The sequence below is a fragment of the Schistocerca gregaria genome, chromosome 1 (genome assembly GCF_023897955.1).
Source record: "Schistocerca gregaria isolate iqSchGreg1 chromosome 1, iqSchGreg1.2, whole genome shotgun sequence".
NCBI lineage: Eukaryota > Metazoa > Arthropoda > Insecta > Orthoptera > Acrididae > Schistocerca > Schistocerca gregaria.
In genome coordinates, this window is record NC_064920.1 from 729,390,997 (window position 1) to 729,414,825 (window position 23,829).

At 39.6% G+C, this 23,829-nt stretch overlaps 1 protein-coding gene across 9 annotated transcripts in view; it reads right to left on the minus strand.

Moving 5' to 3' along the window:
• The window catches only part of LOC126267010 (ATP-binding cassette sub-family C member 5-like), a 531,190-nt gene that overhangs the window by 133,827 nt on the left and 373,534 nt on the right, over positions 1-23,829 (minus strand). For all 9 annotated transcript variants that reach the window (XM_049971782.1, XM_049971823.1, XM_049971815.1 and 6 more), the window contains one exon: positions 18,295-18,443. In XM_049971782.1, coding sequence (XP_049827739.1) covers positions 18,295-18,443 — 149 coding nt within the window. The remainder of the gene's footprint in view (positions 1-18,294; positions 18,444-23,829) is intronic.

The window sequence follows — 23,829 nt, forward strand, 5'->3', positions numbered from 1 at the left end:
AACTATATGCGAAGTGTAGAGTAGATTTGTAACTTTACCAGAAAATACATAATTATAGTATACATAGGAGTGTATACTGGGGTAATGAACCATGAGGCCTACTGAGCCAGGATAAGGGGGGCAAAGAGTATGGGGCAGGCATACCTACATGGAGATAGGCCGACCTGTGGCCTGAATAAATAGGAGTGTTTTATAAAGGGGTGTACCAACCAAAAAATGGAAAGAGGAAGTGCTCTCATAGGGTCAACCCACTGGCAAAGTATAGATACTGATCCTAAGGGAAAGGAAGAGTATCGTGACAAAAGTCACAAAATTTTGTAGGGATTATTCTGTAAAGTTTGAATTATAGGCAAAATGAGCATTATTACGTTTTATGGAAGTTCACGAGTGTCAAAAGGAACACGTTCATTTTGTCCAGACTTCCTCCAAACTACAACAGATAATTACACTAGTACAAATAAAGAAAAGGTAGTACAGAGGATAGAAATAGAAAATGGATTACTCAAGTGTCATAAACACCTGCAGTTTATGATTGGAAATAAGGAAAGAGTCCTCACCATTCTTAAATATTATAAAAGGTGACTAAAAACATAAAAAAAGTTCGGGTCTAGATGCCAAGGTGAAATAAGAACAGAATATAGGAACTCTCAGCTAAAGATAATTCTAGAGATAAAAAAGATTGTTGTTAAAGTGAGAGATGTATGGAGAAACATGTATGAGAAAAGTATATTGTTATGATATGAAATGTTGTTGTAAGTGATGTTAGGTACATAACAATTATATATAAAATATTGTGTGTTTGATCTGAGGGGGTGGGTGGGTGGGTGGGGGGTGGGGGGGGGGGGGATACGTAGTGTTTTGAGAATTTCCACATAAATTCTAGAACCACTCGGCCTTCAACTATCTCCAACACATGATATTTTAGATGTGAGTGGAAGAAAGGAACCCTATCTACTCCACATAACGTGTCTGTGTATGCAGGTGTAAAATCAGTTGCAAGCAAAAGGTCAACGCTGCAGCTGAACGGCACCAACAAGTACTTTTCGGGTGATCCATGGAAGTCACAGTGCAAAGTACACAGAAGAACCAAGGAACTCCTGTATTATTCTGTGCTGTTTGTAATTGTGACTATTGTTAGTGACAAAAGAACAACTGAGACTCAGAACTGCGAATAAACTCTTATCTTGGGCTTGCTGGAGGCAAGATATATTTTACAATTTGTTTGTAATAGAGTTATGGTTGTTAAGCCAACTCATTGCTATATGTACTCAAATTTATTTCTAATGTGAGACGATACAAATGACTTACAAGAAGTCTAATGTTTATGTGTGAAGTGTGAATTTTGTTCTTTATGAAGCTCAAATATACCCATAGCTATTGAAAAGTATTCCTCGAGTACCTCATTATTTCACAAAGAGAGAGAGAGAGTCTTAAATGTTCCTGTGACTAGCATCATTCTTCGGAGAAGAAGTTTGTAGAGATTTCAGAAGCCGGCTATGCGGAGAAGAAGATCGGCTGTGCATTCCTAAGTGAGTTGTCTCGTGTAAGAGAAGTGGGGAGTATGCACATACACTTCACACACTCTTAGTTGTCAAAAATGTTAGAAAGACCAGCCCAATTTATCCACCCAGCACTTCCTATTCCAATCATGTCACAGGATTATCCTACCCCATCAGAGGCCAGGCCACCTGTGAAAGTAGCCACATCATATACCAGCTCTACTGCAAACATTGCAAGGATTTTTGTATTGGTTTATTTATTTATTTACGCATCAAGTTCCGCATGACCAATTTGAGGAGCAAATCTCCAACATCATGGAACGCGTCAGCACATGAAATTACAATGTAAAAGTAATACCAAATAAAAATAAAATGTTTATGAACCCAAAAGAAGTCAAGCCATAAGTTTCAGTAAAAGAAATCAACAATACAACAAGAATCAGCTTAATTTTTCAAGGAACTCCTCGACAGAATAGAAGGAGTGACCAATGAGGAAACTCTTCAGTTTTGATTTGAAAGCACATGGATTACTACTAAGATTTTTCAATTCTTGTAATAGCTTATTGACAATGGATGCAACAGTATGCTGCACACCTTTCTGCACAAGAGTTAAGGAAGTCCGATGCAAATGCAGGTTTGATTTCTGCCCAGTATTAACTGCATGAAAGCTGCTTATTCTTGGGAATAAACTGATATTGTTAACAAGAAATGACAGTAAGGAATATATATATATTGAGAGACCTATCTCAAAATGTCCAGACTACTGAACAGGGTTAGACAAAAGGTTTGCGAACTTACACCACTTATTGCCCGAACCTCCTGTTTCTGAGCCAAAGATATCCTAAAAGAATGGGAAGAGTTACCACAAAATATAATACCATGTGACATAAGCGAATGAAAATAAAAAAAGTAGACTAATTTTTGTGTTGAACAATCACTTACTTCAGACACCATTCGAATAGTGAAAATGGCAGCATTAAGTCTTTGAAAAAGATCCTGAACATGGGCTTACCACGACAATTTACAATATGAACACCTAGAAATTTGTCTAGTTAAAAGTTGATTAAGTCTCTTCAGTAAATTGATTCCTTAGGATGGATAGGATGTGTGACTGCTGTGTACGGACGCAGGAGGAGCTGACCACTCTTCGCGAACAGCTGAGCGTGTTGATGGCCGCAGTCAGCCGTCTTCAGGCTGCTGCCTCGAAGTGTAGCGGCAGTGGGGAGTCTGGTACGCCACAAGGTACACCCCAGGTGTTACATGCTTCACCCTCTGTCCCTGCTGTCGAGACATCTTCGCGGGTACCGGGCGCGGTTGGGCCACCCTCTCCCCAAGAGGAGTGGCGGGTTCAGCAGCGTTCACGGCGCACGAGGCGGAGGGTAAATGTGGAGGCTGGCTGTGTGGCATCGCCCCCTCTACCTGTGAGTGGACATGTGGCTGCTCCTTCAGCAAGGTCCGAGCAGGCACACGGGGGGGAGAGGTTTATTAGTTATTGGGAGTTCCAACATTAGGCGGGTGATGGAGCCCCTTAGGGAAATAGCGGAAAGGTCGGGGAAGAAGGCCAGTGTTCACTCCGTCTGCTTGCCGTGGGGTCTCATTCAAGATATGGAGGAGGCCCTACCGGCGGCAATACAGAGCACTGGGTGCACCCGACTGCAAACTGTTGCTCATGTCGGCACCAATGACTCCTGCCGTCTGGGTTCAGAGGTCATCCTCAGTTCGTACAGGCGGTTGGTGGCATTGGTGAAGGCAGAAAGCCTCGCTTGCGGGGTGGAATCAGAGCTTATTTGTAGTATTGTTCCCAGAACCGATCGTGGTCCTCTGGTTTGGAGCCGAGTGGAAGGCTTAAACCAGAGGCTCAGACAATTCTGCGGAGAGCTGGGGTGCAAAATTCTTGACCTCCGCTATCGGGTGGAGAAATGTAGGGTCCTCCTGAAAGGTCAGGCGTACATTACACGCCAGAAGCAGCTACAGGGGTAGCGGAGTACGTGTGGAGTGCACATGAGGGTTTTTTAGGTTAGAGAATTCCCTCCCTTGGCCCGACAAGACGCCTCCTGAGACGCGGCAAGGTAGGAGTAGGCAAAATGCAACAGGGAATAACAATATTAATGTGCTAATATTAAACTGCAGGAGCGTCTATAGAAAGGTTCCAGAACTGCTCTCATTAATAAACGGTCACAACGCCATATAGTACTAGGGACAGAAAGTTGGCTGAAACCAGATGTAAACAGTAATGAAATCCTAAACTCAGATTGGAATGTATACCGCAGAGACAGGCTGGACAGTGAAGGGGGAGACATGTTTATAGTGATAAGAAGTGCAATAGTATCGAAGGAAATTGACGGAGATCCGAAATGTGAAATGATTTGGGTGAAGGTCACGGTTAAAACAGGCTCAGACATGGTAATTGGATGTCTCTATAGGCCCCCGGGCTCAGCAGCTGTTGTGGCTGAGCACCTGAAGAATAATGTTATAGTTCTGGGTGGAGATTTTAATTTGCCGGATATAGACTGGGAGACTCAAACGTTCATAACGGGTGGCAGGGACAAAGAATCCAGTGAATTTTTTTTAAGTGCTTTATCTGAAAACTACCTCGAGCAGTTAAACAGAGAACCGACTCGTGGTGATAACATGTTAGACCTTCTGGTGACAAACAGACCCGAACTATTTGAAACAGTTAATGCAGAACAGGGAATCAGCAATCATAAAGCGGTTACTTCATCGATGATTTCAGCCGTAAATAGAAATATTAAAAAAGGTAGGAAGATTTTTCTGTTTAGCAAAAGTGACAAAAAGCAGATTACAGAGTACCTGACGGCTCAACACAAAAGTTTTGTTTCAAGTACAGACAGTGTTGAGGATCAGTGGACAAAGTTCAAAACCATCATACAATATGCATTAGGTGAGTATGTGCCAAGCAAGATCGTGAGAGATGGAAAAGAGCCACCGTGGTACAACAACTGAGTTAGAAAACTGCTGCGGAAGCAAAGGGAACTTCACAGCAAACATAAACATAGCCAAAGCCTTGCAGACAAACAAAAATTACGCGAAGCAAAATGTAGTGTGAGGAGGGCTATGCGAGAGGCGTTCAATGAATTCGAAAGAAAAGTTCTATGTACTGACTTGGCAGAAAATCCTAAGAAATTTTGGTCTTATGTCAAAGTGGTAGGTGGATCAAAACAAAATGTCCAGACACTCTGTGACCAAAATGGTACTGAAACAGAGGATGACAGACTAAAGGCCGAAATATTTAATGTCTTCTTCCAAAGCTGTTTCACAGAGGAAGACTGCACTGTAGTTCTTTCTCTACATTGTCGCACAGACGACAAAATGGTAGATATTGAAATAGACAACAGAGGGATAGAGAAACAATTAAAATCGCTCAAAAGAGGAAAGGCTGCTGGACCTGATGGGGTACCAGTTCGATTTTACACAGAGTACGCGGAGGAACTTGCCCCCCTTCTTGCAGCAGCATACCGTAGGTCTCTAGAAGAGCGTAGCGTTGCAAAGGATTGGAAAAGGGCACAGGCCATCCCCATTTTCAAGAAGGGATGTCGAACAGATGTGCAGAACTATAGACCTATATCTCTAACGTCGATCAGTTGTAGAATTTTGGATCACGTATTATGTTCGAGTATAATGACTTTTCTGGAGAGTAGAAATCTACTCTGTAGGAATCAGCATGGGTTTCGAAAAACACAGTCGTGTGAAACCCAGCTCGCGCTATTCGTCCACGAGACTCAGAGGGCCATAGACACGGGTTCACAGGTAGATGCCACGTTTCTTGACTTCCGCAAGGTGTTCGATACAGTTCCCCACTGTCGTTTAATGAACAAAGTAAGAGCATATGGACTATCAGACCAATTGTGTGATTGGATTGAAGAGTTCCTAGATAACAGAACGCAGCATGTCATTCTCAATGGAGAGAAGTCTTCCGAAATAAGAGTGATTTCAGGTGTGCCGCAGGGGAGTGTCATAGGACCATTGCTATTCACAATATACATAAATGACCTGGTGGATGACATCGGAAATTCACTGAGGCTTTTTGCAGATGATGCTGTGGGGAACCAAAGGGTGTAACAATGGAAAATTGTACTGAAATGCAGGAGGATCTGCAGCGAATTGATGCATGGTGCAGGGAATGGCAATTGAATCTCAATGTAGACAAGTGTAATGTGCTGCGAATACATAGAAAGATAGGTCCCTTATCATTTAGCTAAAAAGTAGCAGGTCAGCAACTGGAAGCCAGACTGAGATTCATTGGAAGAATCCTAAGGAAATGCAATCCGAAAACATAGGAAGTAGGTTACAGCACGCTTGTTTGCCCACTGCTTGAATACTGCTCAGCAGTGTGGGATCCGTACCAGATAGGGTTGATAGAAGAGATAGAGAAGATCCAACGGAGAGCAGCGCGCTTCATTACAGGATCTTTTAGTAATCGCAAAAGCGTGACGGAGACGATAGATAAACTCCAGTGGAAGACTCTGCAGGAGAGACGCTCAGTAGCTTGGTACGGGCTTTTGTTAAAGTTTCGAGAACATACCTTCACAGAAGAGTCAAGCAGTATATTGCTCCCTCCTACGTATATCTTGCAAAGAGATCATGAGGATAAAATCAGAGAGATTAGAGCCCACACAGAAGCATACCGCCAATCCTCCTTTCCACACACAATATGAGACTGGAATAGAAGGGAGAACCGATAGAGGTACTCAGGGTACCCTTCGCCACACACCGTCAGGTGGCTTGTGGAGTATGGAAGTAGATGTAGATGTAGATCATATGTCCATTCTGAGAAATTAAAATGTTGGATTTTGTTGAATTGTGTGTTAGAAATTGTAAAAACTGAGTCTTACTGTGATTTAGCATTAGTTTATTTTCTACAACCTATGAACTCATGTCATGAAATGCACTATTTGAAACTGAGCCAGTGTTGCACACAACATCCTTTACTACCAAGGTAGGGCAGACAGCAACCAGAAATATTTTAGAGACACCATTAATACTAAAGGGCATATCATTTATATAAATAAGAAACAGGAGTGGCTTCAGCACTGATCCCTGGGGCATCCCCCACTTGACTGTACCCCACTCAGAACCCACATCACAGCCATTCTCACCATTTTGTGAATAATGACCTTTTGCTGTCTGTTGCTAAAGTAAGAGGTGAACCAATTGTGAGCTACTCCCCATATTCCGTAATGGTCCAACTTCCGGAGTGATATTTTGTGTTCAACGCAATCAAATGCCTTAGTTAAATAAAAAAATATGCCTAGCATTTGAAACCTTTTGTTTAACCTATCCAGTACCTCACAGAGAAAAGAGACTATATCATTTTCAGTTGTTAAACGACTTCTAAAGGCGAACTGCACAGTTGATAACAAATCGTGCGATATAAAATTATCAATTATCCAAATGTCCACCAGGATGAATGGCCACCATCAAACTTCAGCCACAAGCAAAGTAGATCACCCTGTTGTGCAACATGTAGCTGAACATAACATGTTTGACTGCAATGGCTGCTTCAATACCTGACCCATCTAGATCCTCCCATCTATCAATAGCTTTCCAAAACTGTGCAGATTGGAGTTATCCTACAATATGTCTGCTTCCAAAATTATTCCAGCTTCAATCTATGGTACTGTTGTCCCTACAACCTCCATCCAACAGCTTCCACTCCCTCGGTCCTGTCGCTTCCTCCCTATTCTCATCTCCCACCCTCTTTGTGTGCCGCCCTTTTCCAACAGACATACTCATGTTTCCCCTTCTCTGCTCCTCTGCTTTCTTGCTCCCCCATCTCATCTCCCCTTTCCTCCCCTCTCCCTCCCTCTCACACAGGCCCTTCATACTGGTGTGTGAATGAGGTGTGCTTGCTTATGTACGTGAATGGTGTGCGTCTCTCTTTAACTGATGAAGGCTATGGCTGAAAGCTTTACGTAAGTGTCTTTTAATTGTGCCTTTCCCCAACTTGACGAATCTTCCTTATAATAAGTAGCAATCTGTCTTTTCTTACATTGTTAAAAGCCACTTAATTTAGAATGTAAGTGGTGTTTTTTGCAGGATGCTAATGTGAGTCGTTAACAAGATACCATATTTTGAAAAGTTCCCACACCAACACTTTTTCAATACCTGTGGCAGCACACACTTAGTGTAGACAGCATCTTTCACTTTCCCTACAGAAAAAAAGCCTACAGGCATCAAATCTGGGGAACAGGCTGCCCAAGGCTTCTGTGTTCAATCCAATGATTTGCAAACAATTTATGAAGACATGCTGAAGTACTTTGTGCACTATGGGCTGGACAGCCATCAGTTGGTACCACATGTTCCTCCTAGTCTGCAGAGAAATGTCTTCTAGCACCTATGCAAGACGATATGTTAGGAGGCTGTGATACTTGTGCATGTTCAGTGTTCTATCCATGAATAACGGGATTATGAGCTGATAGTTCACTATCCCACACCACATGTTTACAGTCCATGGATGCTGGCATTGCATCTGACAAAGCCAATGGGTATTGTCAACAAATCAATAGTACATGTTTTGGTAGTTTGCCTGGGCATGTTTGGTAAATGTTGCTTCATCACTAAACAAGATAGATGATACATCTGGAGTTCCCTGTCTTAAGGCCCACGTACAAAAGTTAACACAATTTTCACAACCATTTCCCTGCAGCACTTGATGGAGAGAGATGTGATAGGGATGGAACCTATGTCGATGGGGAATTCTTAGGATGCTTGCCTGACTCATGCCAGTTCGTCATGCGATTGTGTGGGAGCTAACGCATGGATCAACTGCAATAGCAGCAATAACATTAATTCCTCCTCTTCTGTCAACACTTTTTTTCCTTTTGTTATATTGTCTAGGTGTTACACTACCACTTTCACATAACTAGTTGAAGAGGTTGATAAGTAATTGCTGAGATGATGCACATGTATTGGGATATCTTGCCACATGCATCATACAAGAACAAACTCCATTCTTTCTACACTCTCCATACAACATCTGCAAGTCTGCATTTTCTGTACTGGTAACCCTATCATCCATTCATGACCTACTACTTGGACTGTCACACACTAACTGACTAGCAAGTCACAGTGCATTCACAGAACACACAAGCACACTATAAGCAAACATAACAACAGTGTACCCAGCAACTATGCAGACTGAATGGCACAAGCAAGCGTCAGTCCTGAAACTTCTCAAAATACTATATCTCATAAATGACTCACATTAGAATCCTGCAACAAACACCACTGACATTCTAATTTACCCTACTTTTAGTTTGGCAATGTCAACAGGCATTGTTCTATTTTAAAAAAAGTGTATGTTTGCACAAAAAATACACTTTCTAAGTATTATTACATTCTGTTTATTTGCTAACAAAATGAGCCCAACTACCAATCCATTCTATGAAAGCTACACATCAACAGCACCTTCCATTTCTTGAATATTGCAGTGCATGTGTCTTTTGTTTTTGACATACCCAAAAGAACTTATGTGATCCAGTGGCCATACAAATACTTACTCAAATGTTTTCAGTGATGTTAGTCACATTTGACATTGAAATGAATCAATGGTAACAGGCAAAAATCCTGAGCTGGACCAGGATACAAACCTGGATCTCCTGCTTAAAGTGAGCAATTGCCTTAACTCTCTTGGCCATCCAAGCACACTTCCCATCTGAGCTAAATTCCCAGCCTGTTACACACTACTAGCCCTGTGTCACATACCCATGAATTTCTTACAAGTGATTTCAGATTCCTGCAATAGATCAGCCTTGGTGTGCAACTACACAGAAAGAATGGTTCATCAGTCATCACACCATAGGTTAGGGGTGTGTGTGTGTGTGTGTGTGTGTGTGTGTGTGTGTGTGTGTGTGTGTGTGTCTGAAAGAACAGACACCTTACATGATCCAGAGGCCAAACAAATAGTTTTTCAAATGTTTTCAATGATGTTAGCTGCATTTAGGCATTGAAATGAATCGATGGTAACAAGCAAAATAAATTTTTTTGGTCATATCTGAAAGAGCAGACACCATACAGTGTGATGACCAAAGATCCATCCTTTCAGTATTGATGCACACTAAGCCTGATCTCTTGCAGGAATCTGAAATAGTGAGTAAGGGGTCACAGACAGGTGACTCTACGCTACTAGTGTGTAACAGGCTTTGAATTTGGGTTGGACTGAAAGTGTGTTCAGATGATCAAGTAGGTTAAGGTGACCACTCGCATTAAACAGGAGATCTGGGTTTGAGTCCCGATCTGGCACAAAATTTTCACCTTTTACCATTGATTCATTTTAATGCCCAAATGTGGCTGACATCATTGAAAACCTTGAAAACCTTTAAATACATTTTTCTTTGAGGTTTGCGACAACAGCAGTAAATATTTCGTATGCGCTGGATTGACATGTATATAGATTTTCTGCGAAATAAAATAACTGCAACAAATTCCTTTAGTATAATATTTCCCCTGGCTTTCATCATTTCAGTGGAAACACCATAATTTCCTTGTACCTCTCCTTCCTTCAAAGTGACATTACTTAGGTATGTAAGTATAACATCTTCATGGTGAGATTTCTGATCTGTCTATGTAAATCATCTTATATCACATTCCAATATATCTTGAACCCCTTGATTTGCCTTTATTCTCTGCCTTACTGCTCTTGAAATATTTTTCAGTTTGCTTCCTTTGCTGTTTCCCAAGCACCCTTGTCAAATAATTGCCCCTTTTAACAGTGTCTGTACAATCTTCAATTGCTTAGACACTCAAATTGTTGCTGGTACATCAACCAAATCTTTAAAAACTGTAATAAATTACATTTTTACCTTTCTGCTTGATAATTTGTCAATAATTAACATTAAGTAAAAAAAGTTCTGACAAAATCCGTACTGTCTGGGTATAATAAACCAACCAATATTTACAATATTTAGACCTGACATAGCTAAATGCCTATTTTTTACTCTTTGTAAAATCTTCACCAATCCATTCTATTACTCTGAGACCATGGTTCCATTACTTATGGAATAGTGCTTGAATGTTAATTCATTTTATGAGACACCAAGTAATAATATAGGAATCTGTTCTGGAACTTGGGCCAGAAATATCATCTCCCAGAACACATACATGTGATAGTGACAGTGTGGTGTGACGAGTGGTGACACAGTTATCTCTTGTGAGTGTACATGCCACTAGTATCAATTTTATAAATGAGGTAGGTTAGCTATTGCTCCCTGCTTCATGATATGTCCATGTAGAAAAATTGAACTCAACATTTGCAGATTCTCCCTGAAGGGCAGTGAGTTGGCAGGGCACTATCCACGAGCAGATGGCATCATCAGTAAATAACCAAGGAAGCTCATAGAGGCAACAGAGTTCCATGTTCAAAATCTAATAATTAATATCCATGGCTGTCTTTTTCAAATGAAAGTAATTTTACAACTCTGCACTGTTTTGAGGTGAAACACATATATGTATGTGTCACATTCTTCATTGATAAACGAAGCTTCTTGGAATTTCATTGGAATCAACAATATTGTTTCACTGTGTAAAAATTATTTTATTATCTGATAATCTTGAAGTTAGCAATTATGGACTTGATTTTGTGGAGATATTGTGCTGGCACTAACAGTGACTTTGACACTGAGGTCATGGCAGGCCCATCAGTACCAACCAGTCACATGTCATCCTCCACCAATGGCATCATTGGATGCTGTACATATGGGCCTGGGGTCAGCACCCTGCTCTCCAGCTGTTGTCAGTTTTTGTGACTTGGTGTCACTACTACTCAGTCAAGTAGCTCCTCAATTGTCATCATGAGGCTGACGGCAGCATGTTAAAAGTCCTCCCAATGAGAAAAGCCTGTGGCAGATCAGGTAATGGAACCCTGGTCCTCTGTACGGCAGTTAGCTGCATTGACCACTCAGCTATGGAAGTGGACAAGCAGATATGTACATGAAAGCAATTAAACAGAATTAGTCTACAACAAGAAGAGATAGAAATTAAATTTTTGAACCATCAAACCTATCTGTCTGTTTTATCTACTAATCGACTGCACAAATATAGTTCATTGTTATTTGACACTCACTATCTTTCTGAGTACACTATTTCCTACACAGTGATCAAGTGGAGTAATTAGTTTGATATTTATTCAGGTTTCTCTATTGTTAACTTACAATGTGTAGAGTGCATCAAATGGACAAATTTAATCAGTTAAAAGAGACTTCATGGACCTTTTGCAAAATGTATGTTGGTAGCAGTAAATCGTTATGCAGGCAGCTTGACATGCAAGATCCCTAAATTTTCTCAATAGTGTTCTTCGAAAAAAATGTTGCCTTCTCTGCATGGATTGCCATTTGAGTTCCAGACACATCTTTATAACACTTGCATCTTATTCAAACCTACCAGTAACAAATCTAGCAGCAGTACTCAAGAATAGGTCACACTAGCTGCCATTCAATACACCAATTAGAAATTTGTCTAAGTGATCTTGTATCCTCCTAAAGTCATTGAACTTTGACACCTTCCTGTACAGCATCATGATAAAACAGTTGTAGATTGCTTCCCACCCTGCTTGCCAGGTCATTTATGTATAGCGAAAATACTTTCCTGGGGCACCCTTCACAGTACACTTGCCTCTGATGAACACTTGTCATTGAGGGTAACATATTGGGTTCTGTTACTTAAAAAGTCTTTGAGCCACTCACACGTCTGAGAACCTTTTCCACATACTCATCTCTGAGAACCTATTCCATATACTCATACTGTTGTTAACAGTCACATCCTTTTCAGAAATCTAGAAATGTGGAATCTGCCTGTTGACTTTCATCCACAATTCACATTATCAATATATGATGTAAGAAAAGGGCAAAATGAGTTTTGCACATGCAATGCTTCTAAAACAATGCTGATTTGTGGACATAAGCTTTTTGGTCCCTAGTAAATTTATTACATTCAAACTCAGAATATGTTCCTGAATTCTGCAGCAAGCTAAAGTTAAGGATATTGGTCTATAATGGTGCAGGTCCATTCTTTTACCCTTCTTATATACAGTAGTCACTTGAACATTTTTCCAGTAGCTTGGAACTTTGCACTGGTTAAGACATTCATGATAAATGCAAGCTACATAAGGGGCCAATGCCATAGACCACTCTTTGTAAAACTGAAATGGGACTGCATCCAGACCTGGCAACATATTTGCTGTCAACTCTTTAAGTTGTATCTCTACACTAGGAATTGTTGTTACTATGTCATCCTTAAGGGACTCTGTGCAATGGTCATTCTGTTATCTCCTAATGCCACACAAGATCAGCCAATGAGTGATTGGATGGAAGCATTACATCCGATTAGCAATTTTACATAGGACCAGAATTTTGTCAGGTTCATGGCCAGATGTTTTGCTAAGGTATAACAGTGTAGTTGTTTCCTTCACACATAGATCTTTTCACAAATGCACGAATCTCTACTGACCATTGCCTGTCATCATTTGCACATTCCCTTTTGAACCAAGAAGACTGCAAAAGCCTTTGCTTCTGCAACTTTTTCTAAATTTTGTTTCAAAACCATGATGGGTCTTTTCTGTCCTTAATCCACTTATGGGGCACATACTTGTTCTGAGCACAATTTTACATTAGATGCTAATGATTGCTTAGCTGATCATTCCAAGGGAAACACTCTCCTAGCCTCCTCATTCCTACAATGATTGCATCGATAATGACTGACCTGTTTAAAGCTGCAAGGTCTAAGGTACTTCACTTGTGTATAGGATGTGAACTAGCTGCTCAAGACAGTTTTCAGACAATGTGTTCAAATGTACTTCACAAGACTGTCCGTCTGTACTCCCTAGAATGAAGCCATAGATGTCCCAATCTATACTCAGGAGGGTTAAAGTTATTTCCAACTAGTATTGCATGATCTGAGTGTTTACACATTACTGACCATAGACTTTCCTTTGAATAACTCAATAACTGCCACAGCAAAATCGGATGGCTAGGAAAAGCACCCAACAGTTGATTGGTTTCACCTAGACTTGTTATATATGACTAGATGACTTCAATATCACACCCAATTTTGACTTCAATGGAGATAATATTTTTGTGAACTGTAATGAACACTACCCCTCCCATGGCATCTAATCTGTCTTTCTGATATATGTTCCAAGACTTGCTAAATACCTTAGAGGTATCTACTTCGGATTTCAGCCAGCTCTTGGACCAAGAAAACTTCGAACACAAGAACTTCTCTGGAGGACAGTAAATTTGGGTACTATGTTACGAATACTTTGAAAATTTACTGATAAAATTTTGACAGTTAAAGTGTCTTTAAGCTGAACACAGTCTGACTTCACTACCTGTGTGTTGTCTGGCGAGAGTTCATCAGAGCACCTCAAACTACTGCCTAGCCTAAACAAAACCCATGTACATTACAGAAGTAGCCTACTACCAGAGTAGTTGAGTTGCTTACTTTGTGGAGTGCACTCCTGAACTATCAAGTGGAGTCCTTCAATTCCCCACCCAATAATGGAAGTCCAGAAATGTGCAACCAAGACCATCACAGAGTTGACAAAGCCTTTGGTTGAGATCCTCCTATCAGCTCCAAACCAAAGGATGACAATCAACTCTGGGAACAATGCTGCAAACTGCGAGGTCTGCTTGCACTGCATGTGTGAGTCCAGCACCCTTCACCACCTCCACCAGCTGCCTGTGTAATCTGAGTATGGCCTCAGAACCCATGCAACAGGCATCTTTGGTGCCTACATGAGCCACAGATTGCAGGTGACTACACCCTGTACACTCAATAGCCACAGGCAAGGCCACTCAACATCTTGGATGAGGCCCACCAGTCGAAATACCCATTGCACACAGGCTTTCTTTCCAACCTTCAATACTATCTTCCTAGGTGGCTCCATAATGAGCCTAATGTTGCAGCTCCCAGTAACTAGCAAATCCCTGCCAACATGTGCCTGTTTGAACTCTGATGAAGGAACAGCCACTAGTTCACTCAGACAGTGAATAGGGGAGGCCAGGACCACACTGGTCCACCAACTTGAGTGACGCAGATGTGTTACCACCAGCCACTCACTCTGTTGTGAGAGCTTCATGCTAACAGGGCATAATACTAGCCCAGGTTTGATCATGGCGTCAATTTGGCAAGGAAGAGAACTAACAGTTGTTTAAGGGATACCATGTCCAACTCAAGTCACTCACTGATGGGTCAACCCTATAGAGTGGCAAAATCACTGGAATATAGAATGCCATTTTTCAAATGCAGTTACAAACAATCATGGACATTTTCTGTGGTATTAAGATTAGATGATTTAGCAGATCAGTCAAGGTTTTGTAGGGTGACCAAGTGTTTGTCAAACCAGGAATGTGTATGTGCAGCCCTTTATTAATATTTTGTACCAAGATTTTACAAGACAATGAAATATGTAAATATTCTGAAATTTTATTCTATATCTCTTTTCACTGATGGATTATTTAAGGTCACACTAGTGGTGACTCTTATCTATTATTGTTGCTTAATTGTTGTAGCCACATGTTCTTCTTCTTTTGTTTGAGGCCAACAAAGGATCATATTTAAGTTACTAAATTAGTCCCACACTTTCTCCGATACTCCTGCATCTATAACCTGTTTTCTTTTATCTCTTTTGCTCTTTACTTTTTCATGTATTTTTGAATTGTTTTCCTTGGAAATCTTAATTTTTTTTCTATATTTTATTCTCACTTCAATTTCTTCCTTATTTATGTCAGTTTTTTAAGGTTTCCATTCACCACCCTAAGATACTTTTAATTTTTCAAAATGTTTTAAGAGTTTTCTTGTCAATCTGTCACAATTCATTATTTGAATGTGATCATGTATCACTACTCTTCTTTCCTTAATATTCTCTGCATTTTTTTACTTGATTGTATATAACTCTGTTATCTCTTTATTGTCTGCCTCCTTGGCTGAGATCTCAGCACATGTGACTGCCATGCAGTGGGTCAGGGTTCGATTGCCAGGGAGGTTGGAGATTTTCTGTACTTGGGGACTGGATGTTGTGTTGTTGTCATCATCATCATCATTTCATCATTGTCAACAAGCAAGTTGCCCAACACAGTGTCAACTGAAAAAGACTTGGAACTGAGTGGTGAACTTCCCCAGTTGGAACTCCCACTCATCAATGTCATACGATCATTTCATTTCATCTCTTTATTTAAATCCTTCTGCTGGTGTCCTACATCCTAACATCATCTGCATAATCTTTCTTTTGTGGGGGTACAGAATTTAGATGAATTAAACTTGGGATTTTACCCATAACCATTAGAGCTGCAAAATTTACTGTTTCACTGTCATCTACAAATGAGTAAGCATGACTGTTTCATTATAGAGTTTATAGTAACTCAAATATCTGTTTTACACTTTATCATTTATCTGAGTTACTCATTGGGTGAAGTTCACCAGCAGATATTCCAGTTTATAGTAACTCAAATATCTGTTTTACACTTTATCATTTATCTGAGTTACTCATTGGGTAAAGTTCACCAGCAGATATTCCAGTTTATAGTAACTCAAATATCTGTTTTACACTTTATCATTTATCTGAGTTACTCATTGGGTGAAGTTCACCAGCAGATATTCCTATGCCATGACAGGTGCTGCATGGAACTTCCAACACCACATGGGGTGCCAAGAGGGACCTCACAAGACCTCACTATAGGAGTCATCAAAAGACTAAAGAAAATAATCCATTATTTTGGAAATTCTTGTAAGGTCTGTAGTTTTTTGTTTAGCTGGACTCTGGTATCCACTCAAGACACATGCATGCAACTGACCTTTTAATAAAATATTTTACTAAGGAACCCATACCAAGAATTTATGATTTCACTACCTGAAAGCCTTTCAGTTTCCTTTTTCCTGCTTTCCTCACCTTTCTTTATTGATCCTAAAATTACTTTTTCTGAAGCATATATGCATTTAGACTGATTTACTGTTTTGTAATTGTGAATACTGGCGTTTCTAGGTAATTATTTTTTACTATACACACCTTTTGTTAAGTGAAAAGCTAAGTCCTTCTCTCTTAATCTTGCTCTGGTGGCTTCTTTTTCGTCCCCTGTTAGGTTGGATGACTTCTGGTAGATACTTAAATTTGGCTGTTTGTCTGATATTTCTGAACTTTGTTTGTAATTTTGATGGTTTCTTGCCATTTGCCATTACCTCTGGTTTTTCAAAAGATGATGTGTAGTCCTGCTTTTCCTGCTGTTTGGTTGAGTATTTCTGTCTGTTTTCGTGCTACCTCTGTATTGTCAGTCAAAGCTGCTAAATCATCTGCAAACAATCAGTTTTGAAACATACTTTTTCCAATCAGCATGTACTCATTCCATTTCTGATGTTAGATTGTGCTAATTTTTTCTTTCATTGTGTGATCACTTTTTCAGTTACAAAGTTTAATGGGATTGGTGATAGTCCATCACCTTGTAGGTCTCCTGTCTTAATCTCAAATGGGTATAATATGCCTCCCATGCATTTAACTTGAGATTTTATATTTTTTGGTCTTTTCTTTAAGAGCTTTTGTTTTTTCTTGCCTATTTCAAATTCTGCCCTTCTTTTACAAAAGTATGAATTTTGCTTTTTTCTAACCACTAGGCACTGATTTTTAATTGAGAAATGTACTGAATATTATGGTTCAAACTGGATGAAGTCAGCAGCAAATTCTGTACAGAATCTGACAGGGATTCTGTTTTATTTTAGCAATTCAATGCCATTGACACTAACATCTATATCACTCATCTTTGCAATGTGCAAAAATAAAACTGGGGCAGCACTTTTGATCTTTAATTGAAGATATAAAGTCTATAAATGAGTCCATAATCATGTTATGGCACTTTATTTGTAAAGGTCCATTTTGATCACATAAAATGTATGATTCACAATAACCATTTTCAGCTGCTGTCACCTTCAGATCTCTTAAAAATAGTAAAACAGTATTGTAACGAACTAAATTCAGTTAACTGAAGCAAAATCTATGACAGGCCTATTGATATACAAAAATAATAAAAATATTAACCTGATTAACAGCCATGCATACCAGTATTACAAAAATTTCTGATTTGTTAGTTAGATGTGTTCCAATCTCTAGTATATGACCATCTTTCAGGACATAAATTTTATCACATTCGCTAACAAAACTAAAATGAAAAAGAAATTATTATATAATAGTAGAGTTCTTATACACTAAACAGTTTCTAACTTTTTAATAAGATGGTCTTTATTTCCAGCATGAGAGGCCAAAAATATTTTATTTTAGGGTTAAATTAAATGAATTACACTAGTACATCCAGATACAACATAACCAACTGCCAGTTAGTTTAGATATCAGAGAAGAGGAATGCTGATAATTTGATCATTAATTATTGAAATAAATAAAAAGAAATATTTATATGAAGGCAGTTTAGATATCAGAGAAGAGGAATGCTGATAATTTGATCATTAATTATTGAAAGAAATAAAAAGAAATATTTACATGAAGGCAGATGGTTTTACTGACCAACTGAAAAGTGGAAATAAAAGCTATAATGTTAACCAAGGAGAGGTAGACAAAGCAAAGATGAAAAGAAAATACATTTACCTTCATGTAGTGCATATAATTTTCTCATGTTTTTGAGAAGCTCTAGTTTCTTAAAATAAGACAAAACAGAAAAAAATGTTAAAACACTATTGAGATTTCAAGTCTCACTGTACTCATATGACACTTTTTATAAAACTTAAATCGAAATATATGTAGCAGTTTTGGTGTTCATAACAAAATAAAGGCACCACTTACGAAACATTGTTTTCTTGGTCTTTGCTTGCTGTATATCTTTTGATCATAATCGAGTATTCCTTCTCAGAAGCCATCAACTCTTCATGTGTTCCTTCCTCTAGTATACGACCATCTTTCAGGACATAAATTTTATCACATCTGCTAAGAAACTAAAATGAAAAAGGAATTGCTATACAGTATCTGTACAGTTAGTTTAGGAGTACAACAAGGAAGTCTAAAATCAAACATAAAAATATTTGTATTTCATATAAAATCTGAACAGAAAACAAACTTAATAACAGAAATTTACCACAATGATAGTTGCATATGGAAAAATGATCGTGTGGTAGCAATAGAAGCTATAACATAAAATGTGCATGCAGAGGGTATCACCCCAAATGTTTCTGCATTTTAGCAGCTCTTGTGATAATGTCACATTGTTCCACAGAACACCCCATTCTTCTCTCTCACAATGTCTAATGACTATTGAGGTTGCTGATATGGAGTACCTGGCAATAGGTGGCAGCACAATGCACCTAATGTGAAAATGTATGTTTTTGTGGGTGCCCATATACTTTTGATCACATAGTGTGTTTGTCGCAGTAACCCAGAAACTCAAATCCACTGAGATAGAAATTGAATCTGCATGCAAAATTCTTCAGGCAAGACTCAGTGCCAAGGGTGGGCATAAATTGGTTACTGGATCCTTCTACTGCCAGTCAGACTCATTTCCTGATGTAAATGATAAATTTAGAGAAAAACTCTGTTTGCTTGTATGTAAGTTTCCCAATCATACATAATCATCAGTCAATGCTATAACAATCCAACAATCAAGACAGTGTTGTTAGTGGTGGGCATGACATCATGTGAAACATTATTAACTGTCTTCTCTGAAAGCTGCCTAGACCTGATAGTTCAAAACCCCACTCACATTGAAAATATATTTTATCTAATGGCAACAAATAGATATGACCTCTTAGAGAGTGCCCTCATTGAAACTGCTATCAATGGCCATGACATGGTTGTGGCAACAATGATTAACAAAGTACAAATAATGGGTAAAATAAGTAGAAAGATAAATATGTTCAGCAAACTAAATAAAAAAGCAGTAGTGTCATCTCCTAATGAGAAACTTGAAACTTTCAGCACAGGGCAGGAGCATGTAGAACAACTATGGCTCAAGTGTAAAAAAAAAGTTGACCATGCACTGCATAGATATGTACCCAATAGAACAGTTCTTAATGAGAGGGGTCATCCATGGGATAGCTTCACTGTAAAGAAACACCCAAGGAAACAGAGGTTACTGCATAATAGGTGTAAAACAAAGCTCAGGACAGTAGATAGACAGATGCTGATGAAACATGTTTGGCTGTCAAGAAAACAGTGTGTAAAGCCTTTAATGATTACCGTAGCAGAACACTGTCAATTTATCTTTCACAAAACCCACTGAGATTATAGTTACATGTAAAGCTGTCACTGGCACAGAAGTTAGTGTCCAGTTGCTTATGAGTGACACAGGAACAGAAATTGACGGTAGCAAAGCAATAGCTTTCAAATGTTCCTTTACAAAGGAAAACCCACTGAAAAGATGAATGAATTAAGTTACTGTAACTGGTCCTGAGAAACAGCTGAATTTAAAGACTGGACAAAGCTCCAGGGCCTGATGGAATTCCTATCAGGTTCTGTACTGAATTTGTGATTGAGTTAGCCTATCTAACCATATTCTTGACTTTGATTTGTTGTAGAATCTTAGAACACATTCTGAGCTCAAACATAATGAGGCATCTCGAACAGAATGACATCCTCCATGCCAACCAGCAGGGATTCCAAAACCATCGATCATGTGAAACCCAACTCCCACTTTTCTTACATGATATACTGAAAGATTTGGATCAAGGCAGTCTGGAAGATGCAATATTTCTTGATTTCTGAAAGCGCTTAACTCAGTACCTCATCCATGCTCATGGTCAGATGTATGAACATATGAAGTATCAAGTGAAATTTGTGACTGCACTGAGGAATGTTTGGTAGGAAGGCACAGCTTGTTATTGTGGACAGAGAGTCACTGTAAGATGTAGAAGTAACTTTGGGAGTGAAGTGTTTTGGGAACCTTGTTCATGTTGTACATACATCAAAAAAAGTTTTGCATCACCTTGGTTCCCAGAGGTCCTGAAGATAGACATTGACTAGATATTGTATCACAGAAACAGTCCCTTTGATTGTTCAGAGATGTCACTAAACTCGCCCAAAGATGTAAACAATCATGCATGAGCAGCGCGTATTAGATGGAGGGGCTCTGATAGCCGATCAGTTCCAGTCATTCCACCAGGGAGAAGGTATACAGCTCGTGCTGTCTGCAGTTCGACCATGCCTAGACGGTCAGTACCACGGTTCAAACATGTTTGCATTGTTATTTTGTGCCAGGAAGGGCTCTCAACAAGGGAAATGTTCAGGTGTCTAGGAGTGAACCAAAGCGATGTTGTTTGGACATGGAACAGATACAGAGAGACAGGAAGCATTGACAACAAGCCTCGTTCAGGCCGCCCAAGGGCTACTACTGCAGTGGATGACCGCTACCTATGGATTATGGCCCGGTGGAACTCTGACAGCAAAGCCACCATGTTGAATAATGCTTTTTGTGCAGCCACAGGATGTTGTGTTACAACTCAAACTGTGCACAATAGGTTGCATGATGCGCAACTTCACTCCTGGCACCCATGGTGAGGTCCATCTTTGGAACCATGACACCATGCAGCATGGTACAGATGGGCCCAAACAACATGCCAAACAGACCAACGGGGGATTAGCATCACATACTCTTCACTGATGAGTGTCACAGACGCCTTCAACCAGACAATCATCGGATACGTGTTTGGAGGCAACGCGGTCAGGCTGAATGCCTTAGACAGACTGTCCAGTGAGTGCAGCAAGGTGGAGGTCCCTCGCTGTTTTGGGGTGGCATTATGTGGGGCCGATGTACGCCGCTGGTGGTCATGGAAGGCACCATAATGGCTGTACGATAAATAAATACCATACTGTGACTGATAGTGCAACAATATGGGCAGCATATTGGCGAGGCATTTGTTTCCATGGACAACAATTCATGCCCCCATTGTGCATGTCTTGTGAATGACTTCCTTTGGGATAACGACATCGCTCCACTAGAGTGGCCAGTATGTTCTCCAGACATGAACCCTATCTAACATGCCTGGGATGGATTGAAAAGGGCTGTTTAGGGACGGCGTTACCCACCAACCACTCTGAGGGATCTACACAGAATCACCATTGAGGAGTTGGACAATCTGGACCAACAGTGCCTTGATGAACTTGTGGATAGCATGCCTCGACAAATACAGGCATGCATCAATGCAAGAAGATGTACTAATGGGTATTAGAGGTACCAGTGTGTACAGCAATCTTGACCACCACCTCTGAAGGTCTCACTGTATGGTGGTACAACATGCAAATGCAATGCAATGAGCAATAAAAAGAGTGAAAATGATGTTTATGTTGATCTCTATTCCAGTTTTCTGATCAAGGTGATGTGAAACTTTTTGATGTGTGTATATTAATGACCTTATGGATAATGTTAACAGTATCTCAGACTATTTGCAGATGATATGAAGCACTTTCTGAAAAAAGCTGCATACATATTCAGTTAGATCTTCATAAGATTTCAAAGTGGTGAAAAGATTGGCAACTTGCTTTATATGTTCGGAAATGTAAAACTGTGCAATAGATGGAATTCACCAACTCATAGAAATATGTGGGTCTAACATATCATATGACTGCAATATCAGTGAGTCACAGCAGGAATTGAGCAACTCGTAGAAATATATGGGTCTAACACTTTGTAGAGATATGAAATAGAATGATCACTCAGTTGTGGGTAAAGCAGGTGGTAGGCTACAGTTTATTGGTAGAATTTTGTGGAAAATGAGATTGCTTACACATCACTTGTGTGGCTCATTCAAGAATATTGCCCAAGTGTGTGGGAGCCACACCAAACAGGATTAATAGGATGTATTGAACATAGACAGAGACGTGCAGCATGAATGGTGACAGATTTGTTTGACCTGTGGAAGAACGTCTCAGAGACGGTGAAAAACTGAAATGACTGAAGATAGACATAAATTGTCCTGAAATGCCTACTTACAAAGTTTCAAGAATTGACTTTAAATAATTATTCTGGAAATATACTATAGCCCCATTTATACCACTAACATAAGGACTGTGAGAACAAGATTAGATAAATTACAGTCTGCACAGATGCATTTTAACAATCATTCCCTTCACACTCGTATGTGAATGGAGTGGGAATAAACCCTAGTAAGTGGTACAACAGGAAGCCTCTTCTGCCATGCAATTTATGGTGATTTGCAGAGTATACATGTAGATCTAAATTCTTAGCAGGCTGTCTCCAAGCCACCAACAGTGGGTTTTGACTGATATAATTATATTTTGATGGCTCATGCTGAAAGTGAAAAGCAAGAGAGGGCAACATATGATCAAATGGAGTTCTCATGAAAGTACATTTTCAGTCATGAACTGAGGTATTTAAAACTGCGTTAAAATCAAACAATGGAAAATCCAGGGAAGTTGCTGCTCATTACATTGTGAAGATACTGATTCGCAGATAGGCACAACAAAAAGACTTTCACAATTACAGCTTTTGGCCATTGGCCTTTGTCAACAATAGTCACACATACACACACACACACACACACACACACACACTCACACACACACACACACACACACATGCAAACGCAACTCACACACATGACTGCAGTCTCAGGCAACTGAAATACTGCCTGAAACTGCAGTCATGTGTTTGAGTTGCATCTGCGTAAGTGCATGTGTGTGTCTATTGTTGACAAAGGCCAATGGCCGAATGCTTTAATTGTGAACGTATTTTTGTTGTCCCTATCTGTGACTCAGCATCTCTGCTATTTGATGAGTAGCAATTGTTAAAAGAAGTACTTGAGCTAGTGTGAGGAATGAATTTTTAAATGATGGAGAAAATGAGTGAGCAAATAGATCAATCAGGTGCCCAAGTGAAAAGTTGAATAGACCAATTAGGAAAGCCAGATGCATTGTTGATTCACCTAACCCGGGAATTTGATGTATGACAAAAAAATTCTAGATATTAAAGTGCCCACAAGCTGTGAACATTTGCCTAAATTTAAAGCTGAAGTAAAAGATGACAGCAATTATAACATTCATATGCTAGAGATGGTCACATCTGAGGTGTGAGAATATAATGTCTCCCTTAAAGAGAACTGAACTATGACACTTCAGGCCCATATGCATTGTCAAGTACTTCATTAAGAATCCAAAGTTTCTGGAGCTATGGAAGCAGTGATTAACGCCACAGCAACAACAGAAATGTGAAAAACGGAAATATGAGGTCCAGTTGAATTATCTGAAGCAACACAAGCAGCATCAGCTCCATCTACTTCTCAACTCAGAAATTTCTTTGTGTTGAAGGTGTTAGCAGGTTTATCTATGTCATTTCAGTATATATTGTCAGGGAAGTGACAATCCTATTCAGCA